The sequence below is a fragment of the Rhodnius prolixus genome, unplaced genomic scaffold (genome assembly GCF_049639745.1).
Source record: "Rhodnius prolixus isolate KJV_2025 unplaced genomic scaffold, Rpr scaffold_1, whole genome shotgun sequence".
NCBI lineage: Eukaryota > Metazoa > Arthropoda > Insecta > Hemiptera > Reduviidae > Rhodnius > Rhodnius prolixus.
Window position 1 is genome coordinate 29,269,977 of NW_027411581.1, and position 17,648 is coordinate 29,287,624.

The following is a 17,648-nucleotide window of genomic DNA, read 5'->3' on the forward strand; positions in this document are numbered from 1 at the left end:
ACCGTCCAAGCTAGAAAAGAATTCGCAGATTTTATTAGTCGAAGCACGCTAATATTTTGTTTTTAATCCCTGACCGGTTTCGGATTTTCAATCATAATCAGAGGTTTGGTTAATCATTTCGATGTAGAGCCGTTGACTAAAGCTTTGTTCTCGCACTACAATTTCTAAGTGTGAGATGGAATGGTTGAAGTTGAATTCTCTACATATGTAAGTTCCAAACCGTTTTTATTCTTTATTATTAAAGATGTGTGTGACGTCGATAAAATCACCATACTTGCGGAACTAGCCATATTTTCAAAGAATTTCCGTTTTTAAGAAAGAAGCTGGGTCCATAGAGCAGGACAAGTGTTAATTTTGCCAAACATCTCTGAAGTGCTCGACATTTAAATGAACATTTCCGGAATTTCCAACCAACTAAATAATCAGTAACATAAAAATATTAATAATTCTCTATCTATTTAATTAACTGAATAGATTACAAAAATGTGAGGACGTTTTACTATTTATGAGTTTTGATCACGTCAACTTATCGTGACTAACTTCATAAAATATAAAACATGAATATGAAATAAAATAATAGATTTCACAACTATTATTAGTTCGATTTAGTTTCATTTCATCCGTCTTCACGTACTCTGGGAGAGATGAGGAGCGATAAGCGATTTATATTATTGGATAAGAAAGCTAGTTATAGTTTATTGATTTATAATAGAAATAATTGTTTACAACCGTAAGAAATGTGGCAAAATGGTGTGTGTGGTGAAAAAAGATAAAGGCTTGTTTTATCTACTAAGAAGTTATATTTTAGTTTGAAGCAGGATGTGCAGACTCGGCCAAGGGGATGCTCCTGTTTCTACTTAAGTGTCCATAAAATAAATCAAATAGTTGCACCTACATCTCAACGCACACCCACGCCGACCTTACGGACTCTGCCGTCTTTCCCCTCATTCTTTTAGCCACTTGCTAGAATAACCACACAATGTTTACTTTATTTGAAACTTACAGCTTGATGATACTTAAAGCGATGGTGAACCATTTGTACCTGGACTATCCTATAGTTAAACTTTTAATAAACTCAGACTATAACTAGATAAAACATGCTTCTAAAAACATATTTTTATGGGTGCTAAAAATATGTATTTTAGAGTGGCTACAAGTAACAGCTGGCTATAGTTTGCCAATACTTGTTAAAAATGGTATTACCTCTAAAAGTGAGTTTAACCACGCGTGCGAATGTGGAAAATTACCAACTACCCGACCTCTTAAACAACAACTCTCCGATAGTTAATTTAAAAAATAATAATAAAATATTTGTAATAATAGCATAATAATTCCAGTAAAAAATTACAATCAAAGCAACCAAATCGTAATAATTATAGGGTTGTGAGAACGTAGATTAGCAACGTGTTTATTGTTATCAACGCAAAATTATATTTTGGTACATATTGGAAAAATCGAATTCCCAAATTGATTAATTAAAGAAAAGACATGTGATAATTATTAATAATGATAGTAAGATATGAGTTAATGAAGTGTTTTAGTCTGTATGAAGGATAACATATATTTATACATGGCTGGTTCAATTTAGTTACATTACTATACAACTAATCTATTGTAAATTGGCCAGATATTTAATTTAAACCCAAACCCTATCATTTTGTAATAGACTTTCCGTTTCTGTTCTCGATTGTTTGTTCCTCCAACTAACTACAAAACTTTCCTTTCGTAATTAAACTTAATTTCTTTCAACCTCCCACTCCGTCCAAACTCGAAACCACCTTTCCACTATAACCAACTTTAATAAGAATTAAATGAATATTTAAACAAATCCAGCACACTATTGTTTTGAATTATTTAGAAAAATTACACTTAAATTTATGCAAAAGTCAATAAAGTGGCCAATCAATTTGTAGTTTACTTTTAACCGCTACTCTCTATTAATTTTTATTTTCTGAAATCGATCAATTTCTAAAAAACTTTTGCTAAATAGAAAAAGAAAACTTTTATTTTCCTAATTGAGGCAAAAGGAACTATTTTTTGGCTGAAATAATTCATTACTTTTTTGAGAAAAGTATAAATTGGTATGGAATTTATAGTAATTTTAAGTTGGATTTTCCTTTTTATGGTGATTTATGTAATTCTAGGACTTTGGTGTTGATATTTACTAAGTTAGGGAAACGGAAATGAGGACAAACGGGCCTCAATGGTCAACAGACAATGGGCTGCTTGGTGCAAAATTGGCATAATCCCACGTCGGGCGTTGATAAAAAAAAGACAATTATCGTGAAATTTTTTTCAATTTTTCTTGTCATTGAATGTTCCATAATTTTACAGTTTACAAAAAAAAAAAAATCGGAAGTTCTTTTAATTTCGGCAATTAGTCGACTGAATTTTTTTTTTTAAAGAAAATATAAAAAAAAATTATTTTGCTCTTCAGATGCCCCAATAGAGACATTTAATTACATTATAAGGGATCTAAACGAAATCAAAAGTGGTAAAATAGTTTCACGCTAGTGGTAATGAAATGAACTTTGTACACTCCCGATTTTAAACGAATTGATTAAATTGCCAAGCGCAATTCACGCGCTGTATGAAAACTACAAATGGAGAAATTACGCAACTAAATAGCATTCTGGGGTTAACGGAAGTATAATCCACTAATTTAAGTTTTTCGAAATGACAGCAGTGGGCAGTGTGTGTTTGATATTATAGTGATTGTGCGTGTAGCAACTACCGCTTACCTAAGGAGTCACCTGCTGGTCAGTAGATTCTTACTTATGAAATAAGTCGCTTTTGAATCGCATCGTTGCTTTTCACTAACTATATAACTATAAATACACATCGCCATATGTTAGCGACAGTTTCAGTGAGTGATTCAGTAAGTAACATAGTGCCAGCTAGTGATTCTTCAGTATGAGAACGTGGTTTGTAGTGTTGTTACTGTGTCTATCGGCTCTTGCTGAAAAAGAGGATGCTAAAAAAGACAAAAGAGGACTAGATGGTTTCGGTGGTTTAGGTTATGGCTATGGAGGAGGTTATGGTTATGGAGGAAATTACGGCTATGGAGATTATGGCATTGGGATTGGAGGACACGGCTTTGGTGGCTCTGGAATTGGAGGACACGGCTTAGGTGGCTACGGGATTGGAGGACACGGCTTTGGTGGCTACGGGATTGGAGGACACGGCTTAGGTGGCTTTGGGATTGGAGGACACGGCCTAGGTGGCTACGGGATTGGAGGACACGGCTTAGGTGGCTTTGGGATTGGAGGACACGGCTTAGGTGGCTACGGGATTGGAGGACACGGCTTAGGTGGCTTTGGACATGGTGTTCCACACACGGTGACCGTTGCTAAATCCGTCCCAGTGCCTGTGACTGTTGAGAGGAAGATACCGTACCCGGTCCACGTACCAATACATCGACCAGTGCCAGTGCATGTACCACAACCCTACCCTGTACCAGTTGAGAAACCAGTGCCTTACCCAGTGAGAGTTCCAGTCCCGCAGCCCTACCCTGTGGAAAAACCTGTTCCCGTACCAGTTAAAGTACCCGTAGATCGACCAGTGCCTGTGCATATTCCTAGACCTGTGCCAGTTTATGTCGAAAAACCAGTTCCTTACCCAGTGGTTAAGCACATTCCATATCCGGTTAATGTTCCAATTAATATTCCAAGACCTTATCCAGTTCATGTTCCAATCGCTAAACCTTATCCAGTCCCTGTAGAAAAGCCTGTACCAGTACCAGTCAAAATACCAGTTCACAGACCATACCCCGTCCATGTACCTAGTCCATATCCAGTTCCTGTTGCAAAACCAGTTCCGTACCCTGTGGAGAAACCAGTGCCTTATCCAGTAAACTATCCAGTACCAGTAAAGCAGCCAGTACCAGTGGAAGTTCCTAAACCAGTGCCTGTTCCGGTATATGGAGGGCCTCACTACGCAGGAGGCTATGGTTACGGTGGCTTTGGAGCATTTGGAGGAGGCTATGGAGGGAAATTCGATTTTGGCCATCATTAACGAATAAAGTCTTTGTAATATTTTATTTAACGTTTTTATATATTTTTTTGTAATAAATCTGTAATTGTTTTAAGTTGTTATTTTAAAGCTTCAAAATTTCTCACCTAAAGATTTTTTATTTAATTAAAATAGCACGCTTTTTTTTTTATCTTCCTGACCGGTTTAGGATTTTCATCCATCATCATAGGTTGCTTAATCAGATTGGTGTAGAGAATTCGGCATAGTAAGCAGAATTAGTGCGAGACTGATGATCTGAAACCAGCCTAGAATGTGAAAAACAGCGTACTGTGATGGCTATACTCAGAGGTTTTGAATTTCGTTGTGAATTAATTTCGCTCGATTCAAAATCATTTTTAAACAATATTTGTTAATTAATGATTTTGAAAATTAATTGGATAGTTTCATTATCATTGAACGGTAATCATATTATTCATATGATCCTTAATGGAGGATGCAGGAGAATTCAAGTTATAAAGACCTAAAATAATCCTTGAAACAACAAAATTGTTTCGTTTATTCTATCCGTCGTGGCGCGCATTTTTATTGTTCACCTGACTGGTTTTGGACCGTAATCCTTCATCTGAAACTGGTCCGAGGGACTGTTGCGAATAAAACCTGTTGATGTCAGAAAAATCTGTCCTAACGGTACTACAAAGAAAAAAAAAATGTATATTTTCTTCATTATTGGCCTTAATTAAACCAAACTTTTCCGAAATCTAATTGTAATGCATTTTATGTGAGAGCTTTGCCCTCTTGTTGTCAGTTCAAACTGCACAAATAGAACGGAACAAAAATCTTGTTGACTTATGGACTGCAATTGGCCCAGTTGCAAACAGGTGAATGTCGGCTATAATTATCGTATTTTTGATGTACAACCATTTATAGAGGCGATGGTTTCTTCTGTACATAAAACTGGTGCGTACACTCACATTACTTTCTTTTAAAGAAGTTTACGTAATGACGTTTTTGAAATTTAGAATTTGTGGCACATCCTGATATAATAGAAAAAAACCTTATCCAGTTCTCGCATTATTATTATTTTTTAATTAGAAAGATTATTTATACACTTAATTACTACTCAGGTATCACGGTAGCCGAGCGGTTAGAGACAAGGCCAACTATACTAATATGTATTGCGGTACTGGGTTCGGTGCCCGGTCTTAGGCCATGGATTTTATTTAATGGTTAGTAAAAGAAATTTACAGCAAATTATGTTTGCTAGTCGCCTCCGTCCGCGACATCTAATTTGGTAGCTGAACGTAAAGCTACTGCTAATATTCATGGGGCTACATACTACAATTTAGGGGGTAACCTCAAGATATGCCTTATGAAAACTGCATTTAAAACTTTGGTACATAAGTTGAGAACACAATGCACGCCTGAAAATTACTTTACTTTACTATGTACGAGTAAACCTCAAAAACTCAAGGATCTATTCACTTCCGTTTCATAGATTTTATCTCAAAGCTAATTGGCTGCTGCTGAGTGAGGATAAGGAAATATCAAATTCAAATTCGGCGATTTTCGTTTTTGTGGTGGTAGCCACACACAAACCATTTTGTTAAAATCTGTTTTTCCGTCTCTGAATCTAAATTGCATAACTGAAAATCTAAAAAATGAAAATCTACACAAACACAGTACCTTCTCTCACTAGTTATACAACAAATTAATTATGAAAAAATAAAGTAAAATAATGCCTATATTTTAGCCTGGCTAAACGTATCAGGTGTTGTGAAAAATAAATACATATTACTAGACGAAAGAGATAATGAAAAGTAACGTTTTTGCTTTTTCCATTCTTCAAATTTAATTCGTAGTTGCAACATTTCAGCTGGATGGAAATCCAGAATGTTCAGGATAAATGAAATACTACAAACATCCTTCAACAAGCAAAATGTATCGTTGTTTGGATGATGTTTATTGTGGAATGAGCTAGTCTTAATATTTATTCAAAAAGTTGTTTAGTTTGATTAAAATGCAAGAATTTCCGGTTAATTTTCATCATTTCTGATTAAGATAAACAAAATTAATTCCATAAAATTCAATGAAATATGAAAATAACGCCTCGTTATGTTGCAATTGGAAAAGGCAAGCAATGCCTGGACGGAATGTCGGTTGAGTAATTAGTTTCATGTAGTTCTTTGTGTATAAAAGTAGGTGATTTTCTGTAAAGTAGATCAGTGCTGTTGTTCCGTGACTATTGCAATGAAGCTCTTTAAGTTAGTGTACCTGTTATGTTTTACAGCTCTCAGCAGACAGGCAGTCGGTACAGGAGTTGTTGGAGTTGCTGAAGGATTCGAAGGACATCATAAGAACAGTGAACATTACCATCACGAATCCAAAGTGTTTGCCGTTATTAAGGAGATTAAGATACCACATCCCGTACCCGTCGAGAAACACATCCCTTACCCAGTCTATGTTTACGTTCCCAGGCCAGTACCAGTGCATATTCCTCAGCCATATCCAGTTCATGTTGAAAAAACCATACCATATCCAGTTAAAGTGCCCATTGCTCATCCTTATCCTGTCGAGAAAAAAGTACCTGTACCCGTTAAAGTTCCAATAGAAAATCCAGTCCCATACCATGTTCCAAAACCAGTGCCAGTCTATGTAGAGAAGAATATCGCAGTGCCCGTAGTTAAACCAGTGCCAGTGCCAGTTAGGATACCAGTAGAAATACCAAAACCATATGAAGTTATAGTACCTATAGAGAAGAAAGTACCCTATTACGTGAGCAAACCAGTTCCAGTAGAAGTGAAAGAAATCGTGCACAAACCATATCCAGTTCCAGTAGAAAAACCTTACCCAGTACCAGTGGTGAAACCATATCCAGTGCCAGTTGCAAGACCACAAGCTTATCCAGTAGCCGTTCCAGAGTATGTAAAAGTCTTCGTTCCCGTAGTAGTACAAAAATCTATTGAATTACCATTTGGTCACCATCCTGTTCATGAAGAAGAAGAGCATTGATCATGCTTTGCGTTCAATTTTGTTCGATGCAAAATAAACTTTTTACTTATGAGTTGTTGCAATTTTTCGCCTGAGTTTTATCAATTTGTTGTTTACTTTCTATAACCAGTTATGAAAGTTTTAATAGAAATTCTAAACTGGAAGAATATTAGTCTAAAAAGAACGTCGTTTTTGTAATGGTCTAGAGTGATTCAGCGATTTATTTGTACCTGGTCATAACATATTAGCCAATCACTTTGTTTTAAGACTTTTTTTCTGCGAACAACTTAATTCAGCAGCTAAAATTTGATTAAAATAAAGCAAGTGAACTAAGTAGAACAAGTACAACTTGAATTTGAACTTATACTTTTTAGCACTAATTTTATGTTTCTTTGTATTTCAAGAAAAACATTAATTACAAAAGAGAAAGACGTGATGAGAAAACTCTCGTCTCTCTAACAAACGTTAATTACAAAAGAGAAAGACGTGATGAGAAAACTCTCGTCTCTCTAACAAACGTTAATTACAAAAGAGAAAGACGTGATGAGAAAACTCTCGTCTCTCTAACAAACGTTAATTACAAAAGAGAAAGACGTGATGAGAAAACTCTCGTCTCTCTAACAAACGTTAATTATTTTATTAAAATATAGAAAGTTTAATATTGTAGTTAAATGATGTCTTAAAACAAGCCATAACTTTAATTTATTATTATTAAACTATTTTTTAATGATTCAAATTGTTAATATCAATAACTATCAATAAGTTTATCACATTAGTGATCAAATTTCTTAAAATAATTGCTTAGCAAATAATTAATTAACACATTCAAAACATTCCGAAATCTTTGACATTGATATTATGGTCTTAAACGAGTAGTAATTGTGGTTTTATGGAACTTGTTTTCCTAGATTTAGTAATGAAGTTTTGAACGGTCAAAGCAGTTTTATTTAGCTTATCGCTGTTGGCATATTTGGACGAACCTCATTAAATGAATTAGTTGCTTGAAGTTTAGTCTTAACTAATTCGAAACGTCAATTCTCAGAAATTTGATAATAGTGAAAAATGTTAGTAAAAAAAGAAAAAGTACTTTTGTTACGTCTAAGATAATTTTTTTTTTTAATCTTTTATTGTAATTTACCACTGCCACAGTTGTTGCAACAAGCAAATATGGTGAAAGAAAAAAGAAATCAAAGGAAATCATGAGTGGAGAAGGCACCCAGTGGTACCACTCCAGTAACGTGCTTTGCTCTCACGATAAGAGAATATCACGAGACCATCTTCTCTTCAATCTCCTTAGAGGATTACCTGGTAATATGGAGGAAGATAGGTGTTCTGTGAGAGGGTTAGGGTGAGCTGATGTAGAGGAATGAAATTTCGGAAAACGAGTGTTAGCAAGCTCTGTAATGAAAGGGATTTTGAGGTCATTATGGATAGTGAGGTTAAGTACATAGAACGGAGCGTTAAGAAGTTTTCGAAGTATTTTTGACTGTAATACCTGGAGGCGTAGTGAGTTGGAACGCTTAGTCGATCCCCATACTTCGATGCCGTATGGCCAAATTGGTCGCAGTAACAGTAGATATAAGAGTCTTTTGCTATGTAGGTTAAGTTTCGAACGTTTGTCGAGTAGTCTGGCGAGAAGTTTGTAGCGTTGGTTAGTTTCTTGTCTTTTCAGTCTAGTATGGGGGTTCCATGTCAACCGTTTGTCTAAGATGTAATTAAATTAAAAAATGTAATTAATACATTTTCTTCTCGCCACCATATGCAAAATATATTTTTCATCATAAATAAAATAGTTTCAGCAGGAGTTTTATGGGACAGTTGAAATGTTCATGAGGAAATTGAGAAGGTCGAACCGCTTAAAATAGAAAACATGATATGAGGTGGAACAGGAGAGAGGAAATGATTGTATTTTTTTAAAAAACCATAAAATTGATGCTTGTTCTTGCCAATAAAAAATTAATGAATAGTGGTGAGCGTTTGGCGCCAGTAATCATCTTTTTTACAATGAATTATTAACTGTTATCATTACTGTGAAGTGAACTGGCCTTCTCCCCACATTGACATTAAACGCCCTCCGATAACTGCCGTTTATTCTCGTGACATATTATAAGTTTAAAGCTACTTTTTTAAACCATTTCATTAAGAATTATACCATCGATTTTCCCATGTTCAAATAACAGTTTAAAATGCATTTCTAAATGAATGTGTGATTAAACCTAAGACAACAGGTCTGGTAGAAATGGGGCCATAAATTATGGTAAATTACGCAGTGTGCTTAATTTTCAATTTTTATAATAATAACACAATTTAATCGACAGTCGAGTCTCCTAGAGAAGGACATTGTGCATATTGGCCACAAGATTGTGTTCTTCATCGAAAACCCTCACATCAGCCCTGTATCATTAAAAAATAAGCCAGGGCACAGCTGACTGAAGTTTTCGACCCCCAGTAGAGCTGTGGATTACAGATGCCAAACAGGAATCGTTAGCGGGCATAAGGCGCTCATTCTTCAAGGAGATCAGGCGTAGTTTGGTCCGCATTTCCTAAAAAGTGGTTCCACAGATAGTTCCAAATTATGCAGATGCTTTCTTAAAAAGATATCTTTTATAACTAAGGCAGTAATCTTTCTCAGCTTCAATTCCAATCTGCTAAGGAGATAAGCTTATCGGATCTTGTCAGATCCTTTCCGAAACCACTTGGAATGCCTCATCCTCGTCAAACCACTCCAGACTTGTGATTTTAAGCTTGATCCTTTTGTGTTAGCCACTCTGCAATGCCCATATTTGTACCAAACGCACAAAAGGTTCTAGGCTTAAGGTTATTAGATAGGTCCCCTTCTTGGCAAGCCTTTTGTTTACCTTTATGCCCTGACACCAACTTAGCTTTATTTGCGACATTCGTTGAGAATCTTCATCTAAGGCATACGCTTCTAAAGCTCTTAGGTGCCTGGCTATCAGAGAAAATAGCGATTCTTCTGCTTTATTGATTAGATATTGGCGATCAGTTTATTTCTGCTCGGGTACAAATCAGAAGAATGAAGAAATCCATGTCAGTAATCGCTAAACTGAATATTGATTAAAAGTGGTAAGTCAGGTTCATCAGAATCGCTCCCATTTATAAATGAGGAATTTTATCCAAGTCCCCAACTTCATTCATACACATTCCTTTGTACTAGAGACAGGTAAGGATTGCTAATCAGTTAGCTTTCCTCAGGGATTCGCCTCAGCAGAAATGTGCAGGAAAGAATGTTGAAGAAGTCCCTTAATGCCCAAAACATGCGAGCCTTTATACTTTACTTAGCTTAACTAAGTATAGAATAATAATAATAATAATAATAATAATAATAAATTGTTTATTAATCTTTAAATTATAAAATTTACATAATGAACAAAAAATAAACCTTAAACAGACGAAGTGCATGGACATAGTCCATCTGCAGAGTTGCACTAATTATGAGTCATACAATCTATTGAATTTCACAAAATACATTATAAAAAATAAAATGTAAAATTAATACAAATTATAAATTCTGTTTGTACAAAAATAGTGAAGAAAGAAAAATAAAATAAAAATACCCTTTTTTACATACACACCCAATTAGTAATTGAATTGTTGGATTAACATTTTCCTATAATTACCAGCTGAACGGATAAATTTATTTAACAATAGCCAATCTTTTCCATTTAATTGATCTATTAGTTCTGCCATGCTTAATTCTACTTTGCCAAAACACCTGACTCTAAATTCCCTCATAATTGGGCAAACCGCTATAAAGTGATAAACATTCTCCACAGCCCCCAAATTACACATGGAACAGTAATGCTGTGCCTCTGTACGCGTTATGTTGTAATTTAATTTAAGAAGCTGCCCTCTTGCTTTAAAAATATTACTCATTAGATAAAAATTATTGTCATCAGATATATAATGCTTATCCAAACTTAATTTAAGCTCTTTGTACAGAGAGTGAAAGGTTGAATGGAAAGCTTTTTTTAGACATTCATCTTTAAACTCTTGATTTATTTTCTCAAACAATCCATTCAACGAATCGACCCCATCTTTCCCAGTAATATATTTGTCAAAGTCAAAATTAAATTTAGCAAAAAGAGAAGAGCAAGCATCATACCAATAAATTTTCTTCTTGACGATTTCTTTCACAAGCAATTTAGGCAGCCTTTGGTCCGGCAGTGACAGAACGCTTTTAATATTCTTTAAAAACATTTTCAAGGTAAACAAAAACATAGGCTCAGCTCCTGTTTCTAAATAAATGATGTAGTGGGGTGTATTTTTAGGAAGAAAAAATATTTTTTTTACAAAGAAAGTATATAACCTCTCTACCGAATCGTATCGCTGGAAACCCCAAATTTGTGCGCCGTAGCATATAATCGCTCTGGCGACTGCTCGAAATACCTCATGTTTAGTGGAAAATGGGACATCATAACTTTTCAGTAAACGGCCATAACTTACATTCAAGGCAAATTTAGCTACTGACAATTTTTCCCGAAAATGGTGGCTAAAGGATAATTTTGGGGTCATATACATGCCTAAATATTTATAAATTCGAACATTTTCAATTTTTATCCCCTTAAAAGACCAACGCTCATTTTTTGCCTGTCTTCCACCGTTCTTGAACACAATAATCTTGGATTTCTCTAAATTCAAATTCAGGTTCCATTGATCACAGTAGGCGCTCATTCTGTTTATCATAGACTGCAATATGGATGGATGATCCGCCATCACGACAATATCATCCGCATACAAAAGGCAACGGATATTTACCCCTGCAACTCGCACACCTCCCTCTAAAACATCATAAATATCATTTAAAAAAATTGAAAATAAAAGAGGTGAGAGCACACATCCTTGTTTTAGTCCCATTCTCGTAACAAAACTCTCAGTAACACCACTTGGCGTCCAAACACTTGCCTCTGTATTATTATATAGCTCTTCAAGAACCCGAATGAATTTTGTGGAGACGCCTAAAGAATAAAGTTTATAATAAAGATGATTCCTAATTGGCGAATCAAATGCTGCTTTATAATCCACAAAAAAACAAAAAAGTTTCCCTCTATTACGGTATGTTTTTAATTTAATTGTATTCACAAGATTAAAAATATTATCGATAGTAGAATAACCCTTACGAAAGCCAGACTGATATTCTATTAATATTTCTTTCTCATTAACAAATGTCTCCAAACGCTTCAACAAAAGACCGCTAAATAATTTTGAAATACTATCTGAAAATGAAATTCCTCTATAATTTCCAACATTATCCAAATCTCCTTTTTTATGTAGAGGAAAAATTATAGATTTCGAAAAACTAGGAGGAACTTCCGCTGTTTCGAAAATATAGTTAAACAGGTCGAGCAATTTCAGAAGAAAATTATCTGAACTATTTTTAAAAAATTCAACCGGTATGCGATCGAATCCAGGTGCCTTACCGTCCTTAGCTTTACCTAGTACATACAACAATTCAGTGTAATTAAACTTTTTATCAATAGATAACTCACCTATAAGTGGTGGTGCAAACTGAATGGGATCTACAGACAAACACGGATTCAATAAGTTGTTAAAATGACGCACCCAATCCTCACAACTAATAACAGCACTACTAACAAAATTACTACTTTTAAAATGCTTTATTAGAGACCACAAATTTTTAGTATCATTAACTTCCTTAAATTTATTTTTTAATGATAAGTAAAATTCTTTCTTTTTTGATGCACACAACTGTTTATATTGACTATTACATTCACTATATGTACTTCTGACCAGTTTCAATCCCGTTTTACGAAAAAGATTTAAAAGTTTAAAAGTTTTATTTCTCGCTTGTTTACAATCATTATCATGCCATTTTTGCTTGAAATTTGTTGAACTTCGAACACCTATACTACGTACTCGTTTACCTAAACTAGAACATTGGACTATCATATCTACAAACATATCAACAGCTCCCTGTACATTGTTTGGAACCTCTTTTATTAAATTTACACTTTTTTCTAATTTATTCTTAAAATTAATACGATCTAATTCTGTCCATGGTAATTTTGGAAGAAGTGGTAAGAGTTTATCTTGTTTATCTAAAGGGTCTAACTTTATAATCAGGTTAATTGGCATATGATCGGAAAACACTTCTGGAATTACTCTAAAATCTTTAACAATATGCAATAAATCAAAAGCCAAAGCGCACAAATCGCAAACAGAACACCCCCGTCCTGAAATATATGTATACTGCCCTTCATCTCCCGCAGTTCTACCATTCAATACAATTAAATTACAATTATCACAAGTTTCTAAAAACATTTTACCTCTATTATTTACAATTAAATCTTTTGAATTCCTGTATACATTCACATTACATCTACCTTCCATGTATTCAGCTGGTATAGACTGCAGATTACCTATTCTCACGTTTAAGTCACCTATTACAATAAATTTAAAAGATGAGTTATTTATTAAATTATCTACAACATTAAATTCATTTGTCCAATTATTACAATTTATATAGGCCGGCAGGATATAAAAAAATGTTTGATTAATTTTACCTTGAACTAAAGTAATCCCTTGTATATCGACAAATCTGAATATATTTGTAATTAATTTACTAGATTTTATACCGTACAAAGAGCCCGCCTTCGCCCTTCCAAACGCACTTTCCCTTGTTGCTCCTATCCAATACAAATTAAATCCACTGAAATACTTTTCCCACAAAACAAAATCTTTATCCTCTACAAATGTCTCAAAAAGGAAAAAAATATCAAAATTTTTAACAAAATCAAAAAAAGAAAAATCTTTTTTGTTACTTATTCCAGCAACATTATAACTTAAAATAGAGCAACTATCACCATAATTTACACTTTCATTCGCACCTACCTCACTTCGTACTTGTACTTCATTGAACTCATAGCCTATTTTCTCTCCTCCAAAAAATGCTCTAGAAATTTGAGATCCTCTTCCTTCGCTGCAAGGCCCTCCTCATTATCCCAAAAGTACTTCCGGTTGTTATAAAGCAAATAATTACTTCTGAGTGAAACTCTAGCTTCCTTATCCTTAGTTAATATTTTTTGTTTAACTTCCGCCAACTTTCTTCTTTTTTGCCTGTCCTGAAGCGTCATGTCTCTGTTAATCCAGATGCCAGTACCCCTAAGTTTCCTTGTATTACTTAGGACCAACTGCACTTCTGCCAATTTCAAAAATTCCACTAACAACATTTGACCCTGCCCAATAGAAAATACTCTATCTAACGACAATTCACTGATCCCAAGCACTCTCTCAAAAAATTCCTTAACTATAGATACCAAATTATCACCTTCTTTGAAACCTGACAGACCTCCAATTATTAAATTCTTAGCTTTCGACTTTCTCAAAATCGCTTCTATGCTTTTCTTAATATTTCTATTTTCCTCCTTGAGGCATAAAACTTCTTTCTTCAAATTTTCATTTTCCGTTATTATAAGGTCTAATTTGTTTTCAAATGCTATAAAATGTTCTTTCGTTGGAAACATTGCGAGCTTAGCATCTAGCATATTATTTATTTTACTCAATAGAATATCATCTCTATCACTTGATTCTCCTTGAGCCTTTTTACCCATAATTTCCTCAGGTGAAGAGTAACTTCTCCTTCTCTTAGTAAATCTATCTGAACTAGGAGTACCTTCTTTTATTTCTGTAATTTTTATTTCATTACTCATTGCCTGAATTAAGCTAGAGATGATCCCAGTAATACATTGCCGGCAGTAGTGACGATGGGCGTGGCCAGTGAACCATCACTCTAATCCCCACCACTTTCAATCGCTATACTTCGCTTATTTTTGAAACAAAACAAGTCAATCCAAATCTAATACATTCAGTTATTAATTAACTAATTATAGCTCAAATAGTAAATTAAACAACCTAATTTTAATTCAATTAAACAGTTCACACTTTAAGCTATAAACACTTTGACATACGAAGTCTAAATTACATCATAAACTGTGAATAAAATGAAATTTTTTTGTACGTTGAGCTAATCTTTTAAAGTTAGACTGCGAAAAATGTTTTAAAAAACTTGTATAAGAAACTCTATGACAGTTAAAGACAATTTAAGAGTTTAATTTTACTAAAAAAATAAGAACTAAAAACATCCGTTTAATAATATGTTTTGCGACTATAAGCAGCGAGTTTGTTTTTATTTGATGTCAAACCACTTTCACTTAATGAAACGGAGAAACTAACTTCAGGGTCAGTTCTCTCATAAGTGGCCACATCTCATTAAATTGCAGTTCACTTTCTTTTTCAAGGCGCAATCTTTATTTCTGCATTTCAGCTATGTGGTCCAACATTTTTATTCTGGTCGTTTCGGTATTGCAATTTTGAATTTTACGATTTGTTAAATTTTGTAAAGGAAACCTAACGTTATTTAAAGGGAGCTCTCCTATAAATGATGCATTTTGTGAAGGTGAATTCATCTAAATAGGAAATTCGTTTTTAGATTTTCATTGTGATGAATACATAGTGATTACAAAGGTTTCATTTCCAACAAAAATTCGCACTTTTAACAAATAAATTCTCCTTTATAAATAAATACGAGTAAAAAGTCAAAAGCAAATCCGCTGGATATTTCTTACTTTACAGCTTTGTATAATACTTTCTTAATCCAAAAACAGTTAAGCCTACCAATTAGCTTTTTTTTTGGTTTATCTTTTCAATTTGGTAAAATTTGTTAATTATTCTAATAACGATGAGGTAGGTCTTTTCGTCTCTTTTAGTAAAATATTCAACTAATACAACTTTTATATAGTATAATGGTTTCTTTGGATCGTTAACTACTCCTGGAAAGTTAATTTATATTCTGCTAATCGATTTGAAACTATCTTTTTGTGTGCATAATTTAACTGTTACTGGCTTCTCGTTGATCATTAGAGCTTTTCTATTTCATTGGGAATAACGAGCAGGCACAACGAGGGTAGGTAATTAGCCATGTACATGATGATATTGAGCAAGTAGGAAGCGCCTTTACCAAAACAATCTAAATATCACTCTTAATTTCCACCACCCAACTCCATAATCGGCTGTAGAAACTACTATGCAGAGAAAACCTAATGCAGTTCTACCTGGATTGAAGCCCCCCACAAGCCTATCATGTAGTTAGTTATGCAGCCGCAAGTAATGGTAATGACAAAAAAGAGTGATGCAAAGCTATGTGCTCTTACGTACTCCAAAATGGTAGACCTAGGTTGGAGTCTGTCTAATTTTGCTTTCATTTTCTTTTTGAGTCTGGGCATGGGCGTGCCGTGTGTACCGCAAGCCTGCAGTGCTCTTGTGAGGCTCCGGATTCCAATGACCTCAGCTGTGACACGCATCAAATTATTGCCAGCCTGGCAATTGTACAATTAATTTATCAATAATATTCTGGTAAAATAAAGCTGTCATTAATATAAAATTTTAAAGAATATAGATTTTGTAATTAATTTAATTTTTTGGTTATGCAACTACATTTTGTTTGTAACAATAATTTCACACAGCAGTTTATGTAGTACACAACATTGAAATGATAACAATCTTCTTGTTTTGTAAAAGTTCCTGTCTAATGAAATGGATTTACTGAAATATAGTTTTACTAATTAATACTTGTTATGAAAATAACAGCCAGCTGGTACATAACATCGAAGTTCAAGGGTATAAAGTAGAGAAAAGTAAAGAAATTGCCTATTTTCTCTGACAGGGCAAAACGCCCAACTAACAATTAGGTGTCGAGGACAGGGATGGAAGCACATAATTTACTATTGATATTTGTTCTAGATAATAAAAAAGTATGCGGGATTCGAACTACTGCATCTCCCAATTACAAAGCTACGCTCTTGACCTCTAGACCAACTCCCGGCCAATAATTAAAAATAGAGACTCCAGCAAATGTGAGCAAGGAAGGTTGGTGTTCTCTTGATCTTGTTTCATCTTCGTTCCTTCTCCCTCACTTCACTTAATTGTCGAGGTGCCAATTCCACTTTCAGTCTTACATGCGATCAAATACATTTTTTTCCCTTAAAAGCTGAATCTCCCGGTTTATTTGAGCTGTAATATTTCCAAGGTTCTCCGCAATGTTGCTAGAAATACCATTTCTTTGTCTAACCTGTTCATAAGGCGGACTTTCAGCTATTTAATGCAGCACGGACAAATAGCTGTTATAGGCATTGCACAACAGGCATTGTATAGGCATTGAGTGGTGTCTGATGATTTATATAGTTGTAAAAATTCTTCCATATTAAATAAAAGGCTTCATTCTCCAACTGGTCCAGCTTCCCGGACCCTCAATTCGACCCCAGTAATAGCCTACATCTCCAAGGGAGCAATAGGGTACGAAGGTGGACCTAGAACCATCATAGACGACATAGTCAGACAATCGCAGCTGACCCTATCCACACAATAAGCACTCACTGCCTGGAAGTGCCTCCGTGGACGTCATACTCACCCTCAAGACTCGCTCATAGCATGATCATCCCAAGCCGCTTGATCAGACTAGGGTTATCGCCTAACCATCCCTCTTGACAAAACCAAAAGACGAGCAAGATCAAAGACGAGTTGGCTTCCGAAGCCCGCAGGTCATCCTTAGTTAGCCTCAGCATCCAGAACTCCTCTTTCCGCCAACACTCACGGCAAACGTGCGGGAGAAAGCTTACCTCCTCTCTCTTGAGGTCCCTAGTGTGTGGTCTGAT

At 34.7% G+C, this 17,648-nt stretch overlaps 3 protein-coding genes across 3 annotated transcripts; 2 read left to right on the forward strand and 1 right to left on the reverse strand.

Moving 5' to 3' along the window:
• The first annotated feature begins 2,729 nt into the window (after window positions 1-2,729).
• LOC141458528 (uncharacterized) lies at window positions 2,730-4,014 on the forward strand. The gene is made up of 2 exons (XM_074136644.1): window positions 2,730-3,040; window positions 3,149-4,014. The coding sequence occupies exons 1-2, from the start codon at window positions 2,914-2,916 to the stop codon at window positions 4,012-4,014; spliced, it is 993 nt and encodes a 330-aa protein (XP_073992745.1). The 5' UTR covers window positions 2,730-2,913.
• A 2,172-nt stretch (window positions 4,015-6,186) lies between these two features.
• Window positions 6,187-7,014, forward strand: LOC141458537 (uncharacterized). The gene has a single exon (XM_074136655.1). It carries the CDS (start codon window positions 6,220-6,222, stop codon window positions 6,979-6,981), a length of 762 nt encoding a protein of 253 aa, XP_073992756.1. The 5' UTR covers window positions 6,187-6,219; the 3' UTR covers window positions 6,982-7,014.
• Window positions 7,015-10,292: 3,278 nt separating this feature from the next.
• On the reverse strand, window positions 10,293-13,816 carry LOC141458525 (uncharacterized). The gene is made up of 2 exons (XM_074136613.1): window positions 12,468-13,816; window positions 10,293-11,759 (listed from the first exon to the last, which is right to left on the reverse strand). The coding sequence occupies exons 1-2, from the start codon at window positions 13,327-13,329 to the stop codon at window positions 10,558-10,560; spliced, it is 2,064 nt and encodes a 687-aa protein (XP_073992714.1). The 5' UTR covers window positions 13,330-13,816; the 3' UTR covers window positions 10,293-10,557.
• Between the last annotated feature and the right edge of the window lie 3,832 nt (window positions 13,817-17,648).

Bases quoted from the DNA above. Each gene is read 5' to 3' on its own strand.
- LOC141458528 (XM_074136644.1), top strand. From the start codon at position 2,914: ATGAGAACGTGGTTTGTAGTGTTGTTACTGTGTCTATCGGCTCTTGCT. The intron at 3,041-3,148 runs GTTATGGAGGAA...ACGGGATTGGAG, and splicing joins TGGCTATGGAGGAGGTTATG to GACACGGCTTTGGTGGCTAC.
- LOC141458537 (XM_074136655.1), top strand. From the start codon at position 6,220: ATGAAGCTCTTTAAGTTAGTGTACCTGTTATGTTTTACAGCTCTCAGC.
- LOC141458525 (XM_074136613.1), bottom strand. From the start codon at position 13,329: ATGGAAGGTAGATGTAATGTGAATGTATACAGGAATTCAAAAGATTTA. The intron at 11,760-12,467 runs GTGAGTTATCTA...ATGATGTTTTAG, and splicing joins GTTTGCACCACCACTTATAG to AGGGAGGTGTGCGAGTTGCA.